Source organism: Cryptomeria japonica, chromosome 9 (genome assembly GCF_030272615.1).
Source record: "Cryptomeria japonica chromosome 9, Sugi_1.0, whole genome shotgun sequence".
Taxonomy (NCBI): Eukaryota; Viridiplantae; Streptophyta; class Pinopsida; order Cupressales; family Cupressaceae; genus Cryptomeria; species Cryptomeria japonica.
The window spans coordinates 270,895,157-270,912,528 of record NC_081413.1 but is presented as its reverse complement, the minus strand read 5'-3'; the positions used below and the strand labels follow the sequence as shown (position 1 = coordinate 270,912,528).

The window sequence follows — 17,372 nt, the reverse complement described above, 5'->3', positions numbered from 1 at the left end:
CTTATTCGCTCACAATAAACTTACCCATTCCCATCATGGCTTGTTATTGATCTACCCAAGATCGGTTAGCCATCCATAACCCTCCCCTTTCACTCCCTTTTCCATCCATAATAAATCAGATCCTATCTGTGACTACGGCCAATTCCTACGTCTAGTAATGGGTGTGGAACTGAGAACATCACATGTTTCGAGGAGTACAGTTTCTTTCAGCTTTCTTCAGTCTATCCGCGCACAATCCGCAATAAAGCAACATATGCATCGCAAATCCGCAATAAAGTTTTGTCTTCTCCACAATAAAGTATCAGTTTCATGGATTCAGTCAGTTTCCAAGGAGACACAGCAGCAACAATGGGCTTCAACAAATCAAATCTTTCAACAGACTCAGACAACATATGGTTCAGTGCTATCTATCCTTTTTGTGAAAGTGAACATTGTGACCACAATCGAATAAGACTTAAACAAGTGACAAGAGACACTAAACTTGAGGACTACAGTGGATGTTGGTGTCGAGTCTTGGTTTTCTTTTGATTTTATCTTTTGGTGACATGTCTTTTAGCTTTTCCAGGATGTCTTTGACTAGAGATTCTATCTCCAGGATGTCTTTGACTAGAAAGGCGAGGATGGGGTAACGTCACCTATTTGCATTTGCTGTCTGTGGATTGTCTTTTAGTAATGCTATGACTTGTCCAAGGATATGAGGACACTGTGAGTCTAGTATGAACTGGGGCATTCCTTGTTTGTGACTGTCTTATCTCCATGCAAACAGGTACAATGACTTTCTGGGCCGAACAAATGCCTCGATTGTCATAACCTATTCTGCCATAATAAAGCTCAATGATGATAACGCACAAGAAGCTCTTTCATGTTCATATCTTCTGTCTTCCATCCCCCTTTCTTGATTGACTTCCATTGTCCTTCTCGAGTCCACGTAGCCCGCTATCACATGACTAAGTATAATGACACACCAAAAACATTTGCATTTCATGTAGTTGCACCTGCATCACCACATATAAGCATTTCATACATACATATAGATATCACAATTGCATCACATCCTGCATACAACACATGTTAGCACATCTCACATTTTCATTAAGTAAATAATCATTTGCATTATCATATTCATTTGCATTACATACATTCACATTTGTATCATGCATCACATATACAACATAAAGGAACAAAAATATATTGCATTGCATCATATAAGCATCCATATCATAAAACATACATCACATAAGAACATCTCATCACATAAGGTACACATGCATATAGCTGCCGCAAAAATGAATCATCTCATATATAATCAAATGTGTCATAATACAATGATGCCAAAAGAATCATATGGCTACAAAAGAATCACCCGCAGGTGTCTACAATACAATAATGGTACATATACTGATACAATGGGAGCCCACTATAGCTATGAGGAACTCCCTCCCTCGGAGCCGCCTCGCCTCGACGGAGTCTGAGCTGTAGATGGACTTGCCCCGGGATCCCCCTGTCTCTCTGGTGGTGGTGGAGGCCCCATAACCCCACCGCTGGATGCCTGTCTCCTGCGGCTCCCTCCCGTAGCCGTCGCTGTGCACGACGATCTATGGAAGCTCCTAGCCCGCTGATCTGCTGGCACGACTGCATAGTATAGATCCCTCCAGTAGGCGATCTCCTCTCCGGCTCGCAAAACATATGCGTAGCCTGCCCCTGCATCCTCTGCTGCCCGCCTCCCTGCCCTCAGAGCTGTCTCGGCCTCTGTGTATCTCTGGATGGCCTGATCCCTCTCCCGCTCTGTGTCTCGGACTTTGATCCTGAGGTGGTTCCTCTCTCGAACCAAATCCTCAATCTCATCTGCCTGGCCCTGGCAGATCTCCCGCAGCCTAAGCACCTCATCCTCCTCAGAGTCTCCGCTCTCCGTCCCTGCCTGTGGCTCCTCCTCTACAGGTGCCTGTCCCTGTGCCTCTGCCTGCACCTGTCCCTGTGCCTGTATAGGTACCTGTGGCTGTACCTGTCTCTGTCCCTCTGGCTGCACCTGTCTTTGTCCCTCTCTGGGACCCTGTGCTGCTGGCACCTGTAGGGGCAGTCCACCCCGTCCTCTCACCACTGGAGCTGCTCTCTCCTGTCCTCCCTCCCTCCGAGGTGCTACCCGCCTCTCTCCCACCACTCCCCTCCGCCTCCGCCGGCCCCTACCTCCATCCCCTCCTCCATCATCATCCTCTCCTCCACCATCTCCATCCACTGGCTCTGCTGGATCTATCAATCTAGGAAAGGGATGCTCTGCCCAGTACGCAGAGTACTCTGCGTCCATCCCTGCATCATCTACCTCGGGCCACATGTCCCATGGCATCGGCATCATCTCCGCTAGCTGCATAACTGCCTGATCATAGGATAGCAGTGGGCCAAACTGCACCTGATCTCTGACCGTACGGGCATACATGCCCGAGCCTCGGGGCATCCTCTGAATCCTGTCATACTGCCTGCATACCCTATCCACCAGCTGTCTCTCTAATATATAGGGCGTCCGCCCAATCAGGTACCTGCTCCGGAAGGTGTAGGGCAGCTCCAATGCGTCGTCCTCCCACTCCTCGCATCCTAGATACGGCCTCCAGATCACCATGTCAATATCATCAATAACTCTCCTCCAGTGCTCCAATCTCCCAATCCGAGGCTGGGATGTAATCATGGCATACAGGTGGACGAAACTCTGTCCCTGTCCTCTGCCTCTGAAGTGAATCGGCCGTGTGATGGGAAGGTGCTCATAGGCCCACACCTGCAAGAGAGTCACACCGCAGCCCAAACCCACTGATCCATGGTATACAAACTGATGCAGCTCATAATACAAATGTGCTAGGACACATGGCCCCCATGCATACCTAGTGTGCTCTGCCATCAGCGTCTCCAAGGCCCCTCCCCAGCCCACTGCCAATCCTCGTGTGGCCCTGTCTGGACACAAGTATCCACTGATGACTCCCCCAACAACTGCCGGCAATGCTAATCTCGTGGCAGTCATGGTGTCCCAGGCTACATGACCTGCTCGCATCTCCAACTCAGGATCCTGAAAAACCCGTCTCAAGGCCTCCCTGTCACCGTCACGGTCGTAGGGGATCAACTCTCCATCAATGGGAACATGTAGAATCCTGTATACGTCCTCCAATGTCACTGTCATCTCACCCATCGGCAGGTGAAACGTGCATGTCTCTGAGTGCCATCTCTCAGCCAACGCAGTCAGCAACCCCATGTTTGCCCGAAACTCGGGCACATAGAGCATATATGTGAGACCCATCTCCTCAATGGAAATCATGTCCTGGATAGACAACTCTGGTCGCAGTCTCTGTGTCGACGGGAATCTCTCCCGTGACTCCAACATCGGCAAATACTCCTGCAGTCAAGCAACTCAATCATGTCAGTTATCGTGGCATTCACTGTTTATCACAAAATGCTCCTTGCTACCTAAATGCATATGGTTATCTACCCTAGTGACACTCACTGTTCATCACAAAGTGTTGCTATTTATCCTAGTAGTACTCCCTGTTCATCACAAAGTACTACGTGTGTGACATTCCCTGTTCATCACAAAGTGTCACTCACATTCGCACTCCCTGTTCATCACAAAGTGCTGTCTATCCTGGTGCTCCCTGTTCATCACAAAGTGCCTTAATCTATCCTAATCTTCCTAGAGGACCTGCTTGAGTGTATCCTCTCAGCAGCTTATCCAATCGACAGCGTATGTTCATCATAGAACTGCCGATTTGACCTAAAGGACTAAAACCATGCATTTAAACACACAAACGCACTGTTTCAACACACACGCGCTTTTAACTCATAAACGCGCTTATAGACTGCACACACGCGCCTATGCAACACAGACGCGCTTTCTGAACACAAACGTGCCTATGCCAGACACAAACGCGACCAGGGAACACAGACGTCCCTGCATGACATAAACGCTACTAAAAATCACAGACGCTGCTACATTTCACAAACGCGTCCGCATTCAACACAAACGCGGTTCCAGGCACAGACGCGCCTGGATCCGACACAGACGCGCCTGTTGGACACAGACGCGCCTGGCGCTGACACAGACGCGGTTGCGCGTTTTTGCACTTTTAAACTATCCTATTCCTAGCGCATTTATTGCTCCTAAACATGCATTTATGACAAAACTCGAAATGCGTGAAAGTACGAGGAGGTTTTCGGGTACTTACCGGCTCTCCTGCATCGGCTGGTCGCTGGAATCGGCGGACACGGTCGAATCTATGAACGAATGCCATCGCTGCTGACTGCTACTGCTCTTTTCTCGCTCTGCACTGTGATCTTCTAAGGGTGTGGATGACAATGAGGATGTCTTTTGCCCGTGGTCTATCTTATAGCCTACCCTAGCCCTGCCCTTCATTTCCCGAGTCAGTATTCTTCATCCTGTGACTTTGTCACATTATCCACTCAGTCCATTCTATCCCGTTTTTCTTATCGAGAGATTGTCTGCAATCTTTTCAGACATTTTCATCCAATCTCTCGAGGGGGCATATCATTCCCATCCTGGGGCAACTCTGTATCAGTTCATCTTATCTTCTTTGAAACAACGCGACAAGCCGCATTGTCTCAAAGAGGGGCAAAATGTAGACACCCAAAATTGTCATGTCTAATTAAATAAATATTTTATTTATTTAATTATCTAAGCCTAATTCTTCTATTAATTAAATAAATTTTTATTTATTTAATTAATTCATTTATCCTCTTCTAGCCTTATTTCTCATTTAAATAAATACATTTATTTATTTAAATTATCCCTTTCCTAAATTAAATAAATATTTTATTTATTTAATTGTCCTACTTCTTCTATTAATTAAATAAATCTTTATTTATTTAATTAATTCATTATCTTTTTCTACACATGACACATGTCATTCATCTCTTATTTCCTACACTACCTACCTCTTTCATTATTTTGGTATTTCTTATACCTACCCTCTAATCCTAGCCGACCTCTCTTTTTACACCTCTCAATCTTAACCCTCCATTTCTTATTGTGTCTTCTATTTAAGGAGATGCTTTCTTCATTGACAAATCTTAATGGCTAATGACATATCTTAATGACTGATTTTGGAGGACTTGGCTACACTTCAATTCTACTTGCAACCACATTCCGTTCTTTATTGAGCTCTTGTGCACATAAAAATCTGAGAGCAAGCATATCAAACAAGATCAATGGAGATAGGAAGAATGGAGATCAAAACCCTAGTGGACATGTGATGGTATAATCTTTGTGATTTTGAGTTATTTTGCATTGTCTTAGGTTATCTTCATGTGTTATGGTGGATCTTTGTTCATTGTTAGGCTAGGGTTTGGTGGTTGAATCCATTTTAGTCTTTCAATATTGTTGTTTATTGCTATCCATTTTCACCATATACACTTATTATTAAATTTTATTTAATAGTTAAATACTACTTGCCTTCCTGAAGGATTTATGATGAGCCATGTCTTGATGTCAATTTTATATAGATGAGTTGGTTTGAATCAACTAGAAATCTAGGCCTTGATGCTCTGCTCCTCGTGGTCGGAAAGTCACCACACTTTAGCATCATGGTTCTCTATTGGTCCTTGCCTAAGTGCAATCTATGGTTGTTTCTGTTAGTCTCAAAACTGGACAATTATTATCTTGAATGAGAATGGAGGGGTCATTCTTAAGCTCCATTAGACTCTCAAACATAGCCTGACTTGAAAGTTGCACTCTAATAGCAGAAACCAATTATCTTTGTGGACATATGCAATGGAGGGGTCTAGTTTAAGGAGGATTTTGTCTGGTTGCATTCCCTCTCAGCTACCTATTGATCCCTTAGTCAACGAGATGAGTGGGACAGATTGCGATATGCTTGAGATCTATCTTCAAATGGGTGAATTGATTCCTCGGGTGCGCTTAAAAATGAAAATAACCCTAAGGAATGTATGGTTGAATGCAACAAGTTATTTAAGAGCTCACTGTTAAGATCTCCAATCCTTGGCCATTTAAACACTAGTGAAGAATAAGAGCTCACTCTCAATTGGTCGGTTAGCTATGTTTGACTAAGCTCCTAATCTCATTTCATTAGTAGAGTTGGCAAAAGTTAGGTAAGAAGCAGATGCAGACAAGTTCAGGGTTGGTGTAGACTCAAAAAAAAACCTAGTAACTGGCGGAGCAATTATTATAGTTTGAACTCATAAAAGTTAGCTAAATTTGGTAAACTAAGCCTCTAATAGGACCCTGACAATGGAGGAAATGATTATCCAGCCCCTAGAATGCACCAAGGCATCACTGTCCCTCATACATTTTAAATACATTATAAGAAACGATTTGTACATTCTAAAGGTTGGATAACCATTTCCGAAAATGGAAGATACTTTGCGTGTAATTGGATGTTAACAATCCACCCAAAAGAAACTCTACAAAGGGAATCTAGTTAAGTTTGGTAGAGTAATAAAAGGAGGAGCAATTCTTACAGTTTGAACTCATAAAATTTAGTTAAGTTTGGTAGACTAAGCCTCTAATTTCAATTCTAAGTCATATATCCTAATCTCAATTCAGGCCTTCTTACAGTTTGAACATGGTTTAATGTTCCAAAATGGATCATAAAATATACCTAAGTTTGGCTAAGTAAGCCTCTAATCTCAATTCACAAGCAACTTGAAGACAATCTCCAATACCCTTAGAGCAAGATTATTTAGCAAAGAAATAGTGTTGGCAGAAGATAGGTGGAAAGCAGATACAGAGATGTTGGTGGTTGATACAAAGCAATTAGAAAAGTCAGTAGATGACACTTAACTGTAAAACCCTGAGATTAGATGACACTCTGACCATAATTGTTTGATTGCTTGATTGCATAATGTAGGAACATTACATATTGTATTCCAGTAAGAATTAATAAAAAATTGTCTTTGTTTTTGGATTCTATTGTGTAAAATTTTGATTGCACTGACATTTCATATCATACTCCATGATCCATCATTTGAATGAGAGAGCTTTCTGATATTCTAAGTTATGTTGTGGTTGATTGAACAGTTACCAGAGTTATGTTGTGGTTAATTGAATAGATGGAAGTGAATAAATCAACGAAGCAGGGTTGGATTATTACAACACTTTCATAGATGATCTTGTTGAAAAAAAGTGAATTCTAACATATGGTTCTTAGAAATGTAGTCATACTAATCTTTTAAATTAGCTGAGATGAAAGCTCATTGTGGGTTCCTTTTTTATAGGAACTGAGCCTTATGTTACATTATACCATTAGGACGTTCCTCAAGTTCTTTAGGATAGTTATGGTGGGTAGTTGAGTCCTTAGATTGTGTAAAAACGACACTTCAATTTATAATTATTGTGTATGATCTCACCAATGATAATTCATTCTTGCAACCACTACTTGTAGTTGTATACTATGTTTTGTAGTGATGATTTTCAAAGTATGCAATGGTTGCTTTGGAGCTTTTGGAGATAGAGTGAAGCATTGGATCCCATTTAATGAGCCTAGGGGATTTTCTATAAACGGCTATGAACTTGGCTTGCAAGCTCCAGGAATATGTTCCACACTTTCTCACCTTCTCTGTAAGCCTGGACACCCTTCGACAGAGCCTTACATAGTTGCTCACAACATACTTTTATCACATGCTGCTACAGTTGATATCTATAGGTAACATTTCAAGGTTTCAACCTACTTTTTCAAATTCCTATTTTGAATAATATTTTAGATAATCGTCCCAATGAGGGAGGCTACTTTAATCCTCTCTCCATGCACTTCACGAATTATTTATGGCCTTTCAATAAACTTGAGAATGGGAGTTAGACTTCTTTCATGAGACCTCTCAATTCAGGCCTCCTTACAATTTCAACATGGTCTAATTTTCTAAAATGGATCATAAAAGTTAGCTACGTTTGGCTAAGTAAGTCATATTTCCTAAGTATGCAACTTGAAGACAATCTCCAATACCGTTGTAAGATTATTCAACGGAGAAATAGTGTTGGCGGAATATGGGTGCAAAGCAGATACAAAGATGTTGGGGGTTGATGGAGAGTAATCAGAAAAGCTAGTAGATGACACTTTACTGTAACACCATGACAATAGATGACACTCTAACCATAATTGCTTAATTACATGACCTAGTCTTAAAATATGTAATGTTCCTACTAAAATGCACATGAACCCTAATAGATTTTAGCTAGTACCTACGTAAGGTTTGGTAGAACCAACTAAAGGCAGGTGCATTCACAAAAATTGAATAATACATATCTACTCGATAAATAATATCATCAAACTAAAAGCCCTCTACTTATCTCAATTTATACAACTTTAAGGAAAAATAAAATAAACATTTAATCATTTACTACCAAAACACCGCATTGATCTCAAACTGAGGTGCCCAATTAAAACTATGTTCTAAGCTAAGACTAAGTCAATGAAAAGTACATCAATAAGGAAAAATAAAATAGACATTTAATCATTTGCTACCAAAACATCCATGTAGAACCTAGAGATTTTCACAGATTCAGTATGGAATAGTGTTGAGGGATTTGTAAGGGCACTTTATTCTGAGAAAAAAATAAGAAATAGTTAGAAATATCAATTATCATTGATTGATTGATGTTCTTTTGGTTCTGTGCAGTTCAATTTTAAGATTCCAGACTGTTTCATCTTGCAAACATCATTACAAACTTTCATTTCATTTCAGCATAAATTAGATTAAGAAGATGACGTATAATAAATATTTTGTTTTGACAAAATAAATTTAATAATCTCTCTATGAACAGTGTCCAGCGTCCTTCACATAAATGGGGTTGCAGAAAACAACATATTATTTGATCAAAATTTATACCAGAGATATTGATTCTAGAGACCAACCAACTAGTCTGTATGAGCTTATTGTGAAAAGTAAAGAAATAAAATACAGTCAGAAATAAGGATTATGATTGGATGGTTGGTACTTTTTATGATAAGTAAAGAAATAAAAGACAGTTCAATTTTGAGATCTCATACACTGTTTGATCTTATGAACATCATTAAATTTTTTTATTTCAGTATAAATCTGATTATGAGGACGACGTGTAATAGTTACTATATTTTGACAATAGAAATTTAATATCTACTAAACATTGTCAAGCATCCTTTAAGGTGTAAGGTTTGCAAAAGCCTGCAGATTATTTGATCAATTGGTCTCATGACAGCAAAGAAATAGAAGACAATTAAAAATAAGATTAGTAAACAACACTTCCATTTCATTTCAATATAGATCTTCAAAAAGAAGACAATGTGTAATCGTTACAGAAATTCAATTAGATCTACTAAACAGTGTCAATTTCATTTCATACATACAAAATTTACAAATCCGTTCTTCACAGTCAGTCCTCAGCAGAAATTCAACGCCCACAAAAAATTAATTATATTAGTTTGTCATAGGTTGGTCATATTTTGAAGTTCAAACCTTGCTATACAATCTATATCAATTTGTAGACCCAATCAGAGTTTGATATCTTGAGTGCAATTTATTTATGCTTTAACCTCTATGACCATTAATTTGAAAAAGATTTTGGTTCAAGAGTCATGCTTAACCAAGCATCAACTTCCGTACTTGTATGACATATCCAAACTCATACAAAGATGATTGTGATTCTCTGCCTAATATTGACAAAAAAACACGCCAATTTGGTCAACTAGGGAAACCTCTTCTTTGACCCTTCTTTGTCTATAATTTGATTTAATCACTCTTTAGCTGAAAAGAGAGTGGGGATTGAATTTTCCCTCCACCATCAGACATCCAAAAGATATGCAGCAGTGTTTATTCTTCCAAATTTGTTATTTTTAAACCAAGGGAAAAATTAGGAAGACCCTTTTTACCTGACAATGCTACTTTTCGGATAGGAAGTTAACTATCCTTGAAAATGATCAATCTCCAAATCACTATCTATCTGGACAGTTATTTGCTCCCATTTGATGAGGAGACAGAGTTTACTAAGAGCATTCTAGCTGGAGGAGATAAACAAATATTAGACCAACTGTTAACTTTTTTCTTCATTTTGCTAAGAATCTTCTGCCAGTGTATAAACCTCGGTTATTAATAATATTTTATAAACTTATTTATTCTAAACAAATGCTGAATCAATTCCCACCAAGAATGGATTTATACATTTTATGTTTAGTTCAATAAAGGAACAATGTGACTGGAATGACTGGATAAGAGTTGCATTAGTATTGTTTGGGTGATAAAATAATAGGAGATTAAGATCTATATTTGTTGACACCTTTAAATAACGGATCTACCTAGTAATGCAAATGAGAGAACAAGAAGTCACCTATAACAACATTCTATTTAATCGTAGAGAATTATGAAGATTTCATTTAATCCATGGAGTACCATGAGAATTATGAAGATTTTATTTTGTAGATGTGTGAAGCGCGAGGATTTTTTATCTGTTTGAGCCTTCAATACAAACAGGAAAAGAAGACAAGTGGACTCTCATCAGACAAAATCACTACCATTGGAACATTGGCTTTGTGGTTCATGCAATTGAAAGGAATTTTAGTGTTGTAATGATTTCCCAACCTTCATAAAGAAAAAAATCCGTGTATTATTTGAAAAATCAGTTTTTTAACGATTTTAACAAATAACTAATCACTCATTTTTAGCCTTTGTGCTCTGCTACATAATCTTGGCCTTATGCCATGTAACCAATTGTACTCATTATGCATTTGTGGATCAGATCCTGACATGTTGGAGGTAAGAAATGGTAATGTGAGCAGAGAAGAATACCATTCACATTTTATCCTTTATTCTTAATCTTTACAAGTTTTTGGATGCTCATATTTAAATTTACTTACCATATCAGATGGAGTTTCACGTGGCATAACTAAAGAAAGATCAGCAAACAATGTTATCCACATTGAAGAATTGAACCCTCACTCAAAATATTTTCTATTTCATTATCAATGGGAACACTATTATGACTAAAACGAGTGTTATCAACTATATATTGAATGATGATAAACAATTTGAAATTCCATTTCCTCTTAGTCATGATTGTAGGCACCATTGCTGATTGGAATTGATGCGAGATCTATGACTCCAGAGACAAGAGAGATTCTTGGCAATGCAGTCAATCAAGGTAAGATGCTTTTTAATTTAGGCCCACTAGAATGGTGTGCATACAAGTCCATATTCTAATCTAGGTTCTTAAAGGCTCGCTGGAGTAAATGGGTTGGAATTAATTTTTATTTTTATGAAGTATTCCTAATCCTACATTATCTCGCCAAGGTTCAGCACAATAAAATATATAAATGTCACACTTTTCAGACCAAAGGAACAAGATGATAACTGACTTTTCAGATGTCGAATTCACCTTCCATCCTCTTTACAATCATTCATTGTTGTCCAACTTTTTTCATCAATTCCAGCAAACAATATAATATCAAAACCAATAAAAAACATTCATAAATCCATTCCCAAATTTGAACCAACAAAATCCATACCTACAGATAGAGTAGTATGCAGAATTCACACTAATGGAAGATGAACTGTGCTGCAGGCCTAAAATAAAAGGATTTAAAAAATAAGTGGGCAGAGAATAACCTCGTAGATTTAAAATTTAATTAAAATCCATATCAAAAAGAAGACAAGAAAACAAACTACAGGTTTGGAGTATTCAAATAAGTGAAAACTAGAAAAACCTTGGTATTGTAAATCCCCTTTATGTATTGCCTAATCTTAAAATATGTAATGTTCCTACAATATGCACATGTAAGGATTTGTTAGTAAAGTAAAGAAATGTGACCGGCGACACTGGCATGACCGGTGAGGCCACAACCAGGAGACCTCATCCCCACACTTCACTTGTTCAAACCCGCGAGCACAACGGCCCAGCAAAGACACAAGGCCTGCGAGCACAATTGTCCAGCAGAGTGGCCGCTTCACCAACGAAGTGTTTTAGCCATGACACTACAAGTCCGAAGACTAAATCTTTTTCATCATTAATAAGCACTTATCATTTGTAATTATAAATCATGACATGTTTTGCAGTGGATCATTTGGTGAATAATACTGGCTTAGGCCATAGTTTCGTATTCGAAGAACAGGGGATATATACGATGGTAAGTGTGCTAAGTAGGATTTTTACAGTGATTAAAATCCTAAACATCAAACCCAATTTACTTTTTTGATGTTTTAATTTGTTTTTGTGGGGGTTTCCAAAAATTATATCCTTCGTAATTACTGGTTTTTGTTTTTCAAGATATTATTTTCTTTGCTCTTCCCCATTACACTGAAGAAACGCTTCTGTAGAAGGCTACTTACAGTGTAAAAATTAAATTCCACAATTAGCCTTGAATTATATAGGCTCTAGGCTTGTAGAATTTTTCTCTACCTAGAACTATTGACATAAGATGGTATATAAAATTGAAGTCAAAACTTATATAGTAACTGATCTCATCTTCAAACTTATTAAATATAATGATTCTTTGATTCTAATTCCTGCTTGTTTTATAGGCAAGCCCAGCAGATTGTATTTTTAAAGACGTCTCTGTTTATGCATCAATAGTGATCAATCCTGTACTCACTCTACATATACAATTTGGCTCCCCTGTGGTTTTAGTTACTGTTTCATCTTGTCGATCTCATTAGAGCTTCATTTGTACATGAAAATGTCTTTTCCTACTTCATTTGTATCTCTTTGACTACCCTGAGAAAGCCTCTACAGTGTAAAATCTATACAATTTGGCATTTTAGCCATCTTCTAGATAGAATTTAGAATGGATACTAAGTTTACTGCAATCCTTTGCTTTACTGTACTCTTTGTAATACAATCTGAAACATTTGCCACAGGTGTTGAGAAACATGGAGTGGCCCTGCTATTTGGAGACTCTATAGTTGATCCTGGTAATAATAATTACATTTCTACTGTTAACCCATATGGAAACAATGGTTTCTTTGACAGACCAACAGAACGCTTCTCTAAAGGCAGAGTAATTGTCAATTTTATAGGTACCAGTTAACTATAAAAACATGTTTTGAAGTCTTTTATGCTACAGCTTTTTTCATATTGGTGGTGCCTGATAAATTCATATGAATATTTTTTAAGCTGAATACGCCAAATTGCCACCTATTCCACCATTCTTCCAACCCGAGGCTAATTTTGCATCAGTTGGAGCAAGGATTCTACCTGAGACCAATGAAGGATTTGTAAGTTTCTTTACTTTTGCTCTACTTTGACTTGGAAATTGAAATGAAAGAAGCCGCTAAAATAGTTTACAGACTGGATAGAGTAGTTAATGTGCTAGACCTACAAAGTGTTAGTTGGCATATATGCATGTGTATTTTTCTGATGAAAATGCTCTTAAAATTAGTTATAATGATCTAGGGACGACTCCTTTAAGTACATTCCCTTAACACACAATTCAAATTTTTTAGCCCTCTCACCAATGACCAATGGTCATGTTTTAAATTTGGAAAAGGGGTACAAGATTACACATATGATCTTTTCTAGTGGACAAAATTGTAGGTATGTTCTAGTCCAAGATAGAGATGTTGTTACAAATAGAGTTATATGCTTTTTGGACAGAGATCTGTGATATGCAAAATGTTATATGAATTCTTGAGATCATTTAATGCACCAAAAAACCTCATACAATAAAATAAAACATTAAAATCATGTCACAAAGTAATAGATATATACTTTTTCTCCTCTATATTTATATACCTTCAAATTAATATCTCGTAACATCACAAATTTATATACTTAAAATATCTAAACCAAGTAATTAACACAATGGGTAATATTGGCTTAAAAAGTTTGTCCCATGAGAGAGGTGGGAGAAATAACCAACATCCATTAGAGAAAGAAGTGCCTTAACCACCTTCCAAATGTATTGATTGCACAGATTACTTCTTACCATCCAAACCAAGAATTTGTGTCCTACTACTAATCTTACCCTATAAAGTAAAAATATTTCTTTTATGATATATACATCAGCAGGCTCAATCATGTCTGGTTTTGAGAGATTTTCAAAGGATTTGAATCCCTAGAAGGTCAATCGAATTACTAATATAGTAGGTGTAAGGTTACAAATGAAAAGAGAAGACCTGCCATTTACAGTTAAAAAACCACTTACAAAATGACCGGCTGCTTTGATCATACTGTTAAAGTAACCGCTCACATGCACTCACCATAAGAGAATTGCATTTGAGCCAAATTTTGGCAATAAGATTCATCTTGTTGGGTCTTCGGAAAATCTGAAATCTATGTTGATTTTTGTTTCTAAATTTGATTGTGTAAATTTTTTTAGCATCAATGTATCACATCACACTCTGTGATTCATCCTTACAATATTGGTGAACATAAAAAAGAGAGAAATCTTCCTCATCTGAAACCTTCTCTGTTCTACAATTGTAAAGAATCTGACATTTTACAGGGTTTATGACTTTGGGAAATTCTAATATTGTTCTGCCAACTCCAGTATTAAAAAAATCATTTGGGTTATTATCACAAGACAAAAAAACATCTAGGTTATTATCCAAAGGCAAAAAAATCATCTCGGTTGTTATCACAAGACAAAAAAATCATCTGGATCTGTATTCTATTTGGACTCGGTAGTTGTAGACAGAGTTGTTCAGGAGAAGCACACCATTGATGGCAGACTGGTATATTTGTTAAGTCCATTGTTCAGTGCTTTGCTTGATTTTTTATTCATGTTTAATTATTAGTTTTTTGCGGGGCTTCTCAATAGATAACTCGTTCTTATCTTCTTTTCTAATGGTTGTATTTAATATTTTAGTTATAAGATATAATTAAAGTTTTAAGAAGATTGAGTCAATAATTTAAACACATCTCAACTACAGTGTCTTTACAAATGGTATTTGTGAGTGACACATCTCGACTACAGTGTCTTTACAAATGGTATTTGTGAGTGACACTCATGATTAGGATTTCCATTTGTTAAAGATATGAGTCCTTAACCAAGGGTAAAAATCAAGCCACCTTCATTCAAAGGGTCAGATTTAACTATTAATGTCAAATAGATATAGTGGAGATCTAAGTTCAAGCTTCTCAACACCCAAATTCAAGCTTCTGCACATTTGATTAATGGTGACCTCTTTAGATGTATTTGTTAATTTCAAAAGAATATAGAAAAGACCAACCAAAGTTTAAGCTTCCACATATTTAATTAAGGGTGGTCAATAATTTTGAAGGTCAAAGCATATGAGCCATAAAGCCAGCCAATGGTATATCGATAAAGGAATGAGGCATCTTAAAACTAAATGAACTAGATGTATTTTCTTCACATTCCTTATTTATTTGTGCATTTGAAATCATTGGCCACTTTCTTGTGGGGTTGTGGGGCAATTCAGGTTGTGGTTTTTCAGAAACAGTTGGATCAGTTCGAAGAGGTTCAAAACAAGCTTGTGGAAGAATTGGGCTCTGTCGAAATATTTTGCAGAGGAGTAGGGTTAAGCAGCATTCATAAATTTCTATGAAATTGGATCGAAAGTGAGTTGACTGGAGGGAGGTTCATGATAGAAGAAGTACAGTTGGAGGAGGAACCATCTTCATCGCCATTGAGAAAAGCAAAAAAAAGCCTGTGAAAGAAATTCACCTACCTCACCATACCCACAGGCAAAGTGCAGGGCTGTCCGACCTTCTGAGTCTGCTCCATCTTTATCCACACCACTTGAGAGGACATTCTTCAATCCCTGCGTTCACCCCTCACAAAAAAAGCCAAGCGAGATTTTGTAAGTTTCAAGTAAACAATGATCCATCAAACAAGACAGTTCAAGAAGAAAATTTAGTAAACATAAAATCATCATAAACAATTGTACATCACATAAGAAGTTCAGAGATAGCAAATATAATAAACAGATTAACTTGATTTAGTCAAAGACTAATTGAAGTCTCTCAACCAAGCCAAATAGAAACTCATGTAGTTGGAAATAACACTCAAACTTGATCAGTAACGCTCATAAATTAAAGCAAACAACAAAAAAAAGGGGGTTAATGTCAATATATCCTAGATTCTAAATGCCTAAACATAATCCAAAAGCTTCCATGCTCTTTTAGCCAGCAAATTGAATATGATCTGTCTGAGTTGTATTGCCTAGATGATTACAGATTTTGGACACACCAAAACTAGCCATATATTCAAGATCTGTAAGCATATGAGATATTGTCTGTTTATAAGCTGTGACAAAGAACCTAAGGTACTCAGCCCTAATGAGTCCTCTATCTTCTTCTCTCTTAATTTGTTTGAGTATGCATATGACTATATACATTTGATTGATAACTTTCAAATAAGCAAGACAGGGGCCAGCACTCAACACTATGAAATTTTACTCAAGATCAAAATATGATTGGTAATTTTATGTAAGTCAATCTAAAGTACATCAAATCTATCAATAATTTTCCCGAATCAAACACAATGATTTTGAGAAGAAAAATCTTGGAATGGAATGCAACACGCAATGGAGTAATATTCTATCTGGGTTTTTTCTTTAAAAGCAAAAGAATATTGCTTACAGATTGAAAAGGAAAAAGAAATCGAAATACCTTTCCGGTTTCGAATTTGCCTCCCATTGCCTACAGTACAACACAACAATCACAAGCAATCAGTAAATCATAAACAATGTAATGTCCAAAAGAAATACAAAAACATCCAGCAGATGGAGTAGTACGCAAAATTGATACTAATGGAAGATGACCTGTACTGCAGGCCTAAAATAAAATGATTTTAAAAATGAGTGGGCAGAGAAAAACCTCGTAGGTAAACGGGCAGATTTAAAATAAACAAATGGAAGATGACCTAAAATAAAATGATTTTAAAAATGAGTGGGCAGAGAATAACCTGGTAGATAAACGGGCAGATTTAAAAATAATTGGGCAGAGAATCCATCGCTAGCTAACCGTGGAAGATGGGCAGATGATATTTCTCCATGTTTGTATATATCTTTTCTAGGAGACGAATATAGCCGTTAATGATTTTTTATTTGAATTGGAGGAATCACCGTTTATGATTTTAAATTTGAATTGGGGGAATCTAATGTCACATGCTTTTAAGGCGCGTCTCCAATCCTTCACATTACCTTCCCCAAATCTTAATATCGAATGGGTTAATATTTCAATAGAAATACAATTATGAACACATATTTATGTACACACATTAGTTGAATTTCAACTGTCTTATTTTCAAAAGAGAATATTAACACAGTTTCCTTTTGATCATTGGTAAGAATTACAATTTTTTTTTTCAATTATGTCTAAGCTTCCTTATTACAACTAAGCTTTTGTTTTGTCACCTTCATACCCCTTGCCATTTTGGCATAGGTCATGAAAGAATGCTAGTAGAGGCTTGGAAATGTGGCTTTCTAGACAACAACAA

At 37.4% G+C, this 17,372-nt stretch overlaps 1 protein-coding gene across 3 annotated transcripts in view; it reads right to left on the bottom strand.

Moving 5' to 3' along the window:
* The window catches only part of LOC131061896 (uncharacterized), a 30,869-nt gene extending 13,949 nt beyond the window's left edge, over positions 1-16,920 (bottom strand). Inside the window, exons 1-4 of one of the 3 annotated variants that reach the window (XM_059211144.1) lie at positions 16,839-16,920; positions 16,544-16,573; positions 15,601-15,693; positions 1,331-3,373 (exon numbers count right to left, since the gene is read on the bottom strand). In XM_059211144.1, the coding sequence (XP_059067127.1) occupies positions 1,424-3,373; positions 15,601-15,693; positions 16,544-16,570 (2,070 nt within the window). In that variant the 5' untranslated portion in view covers positions 16,571-16,573; positions 16,839-16,920 and the 3' untranslated portion in view covers positions 1,331-1,423. Of the gene's footprint in view, positions 1-1,330; positions 3,374-15,600; positions 15,694-16,543; positions 16,690-16,838 lie in introns of those variants that run through there. The other 2 variants (XM_059211143.1, XR_009110620.2) reach the window with 2 other exon arrangements.
* Positions 16,921-17,372: the final 452 nt, after the last annotated feature.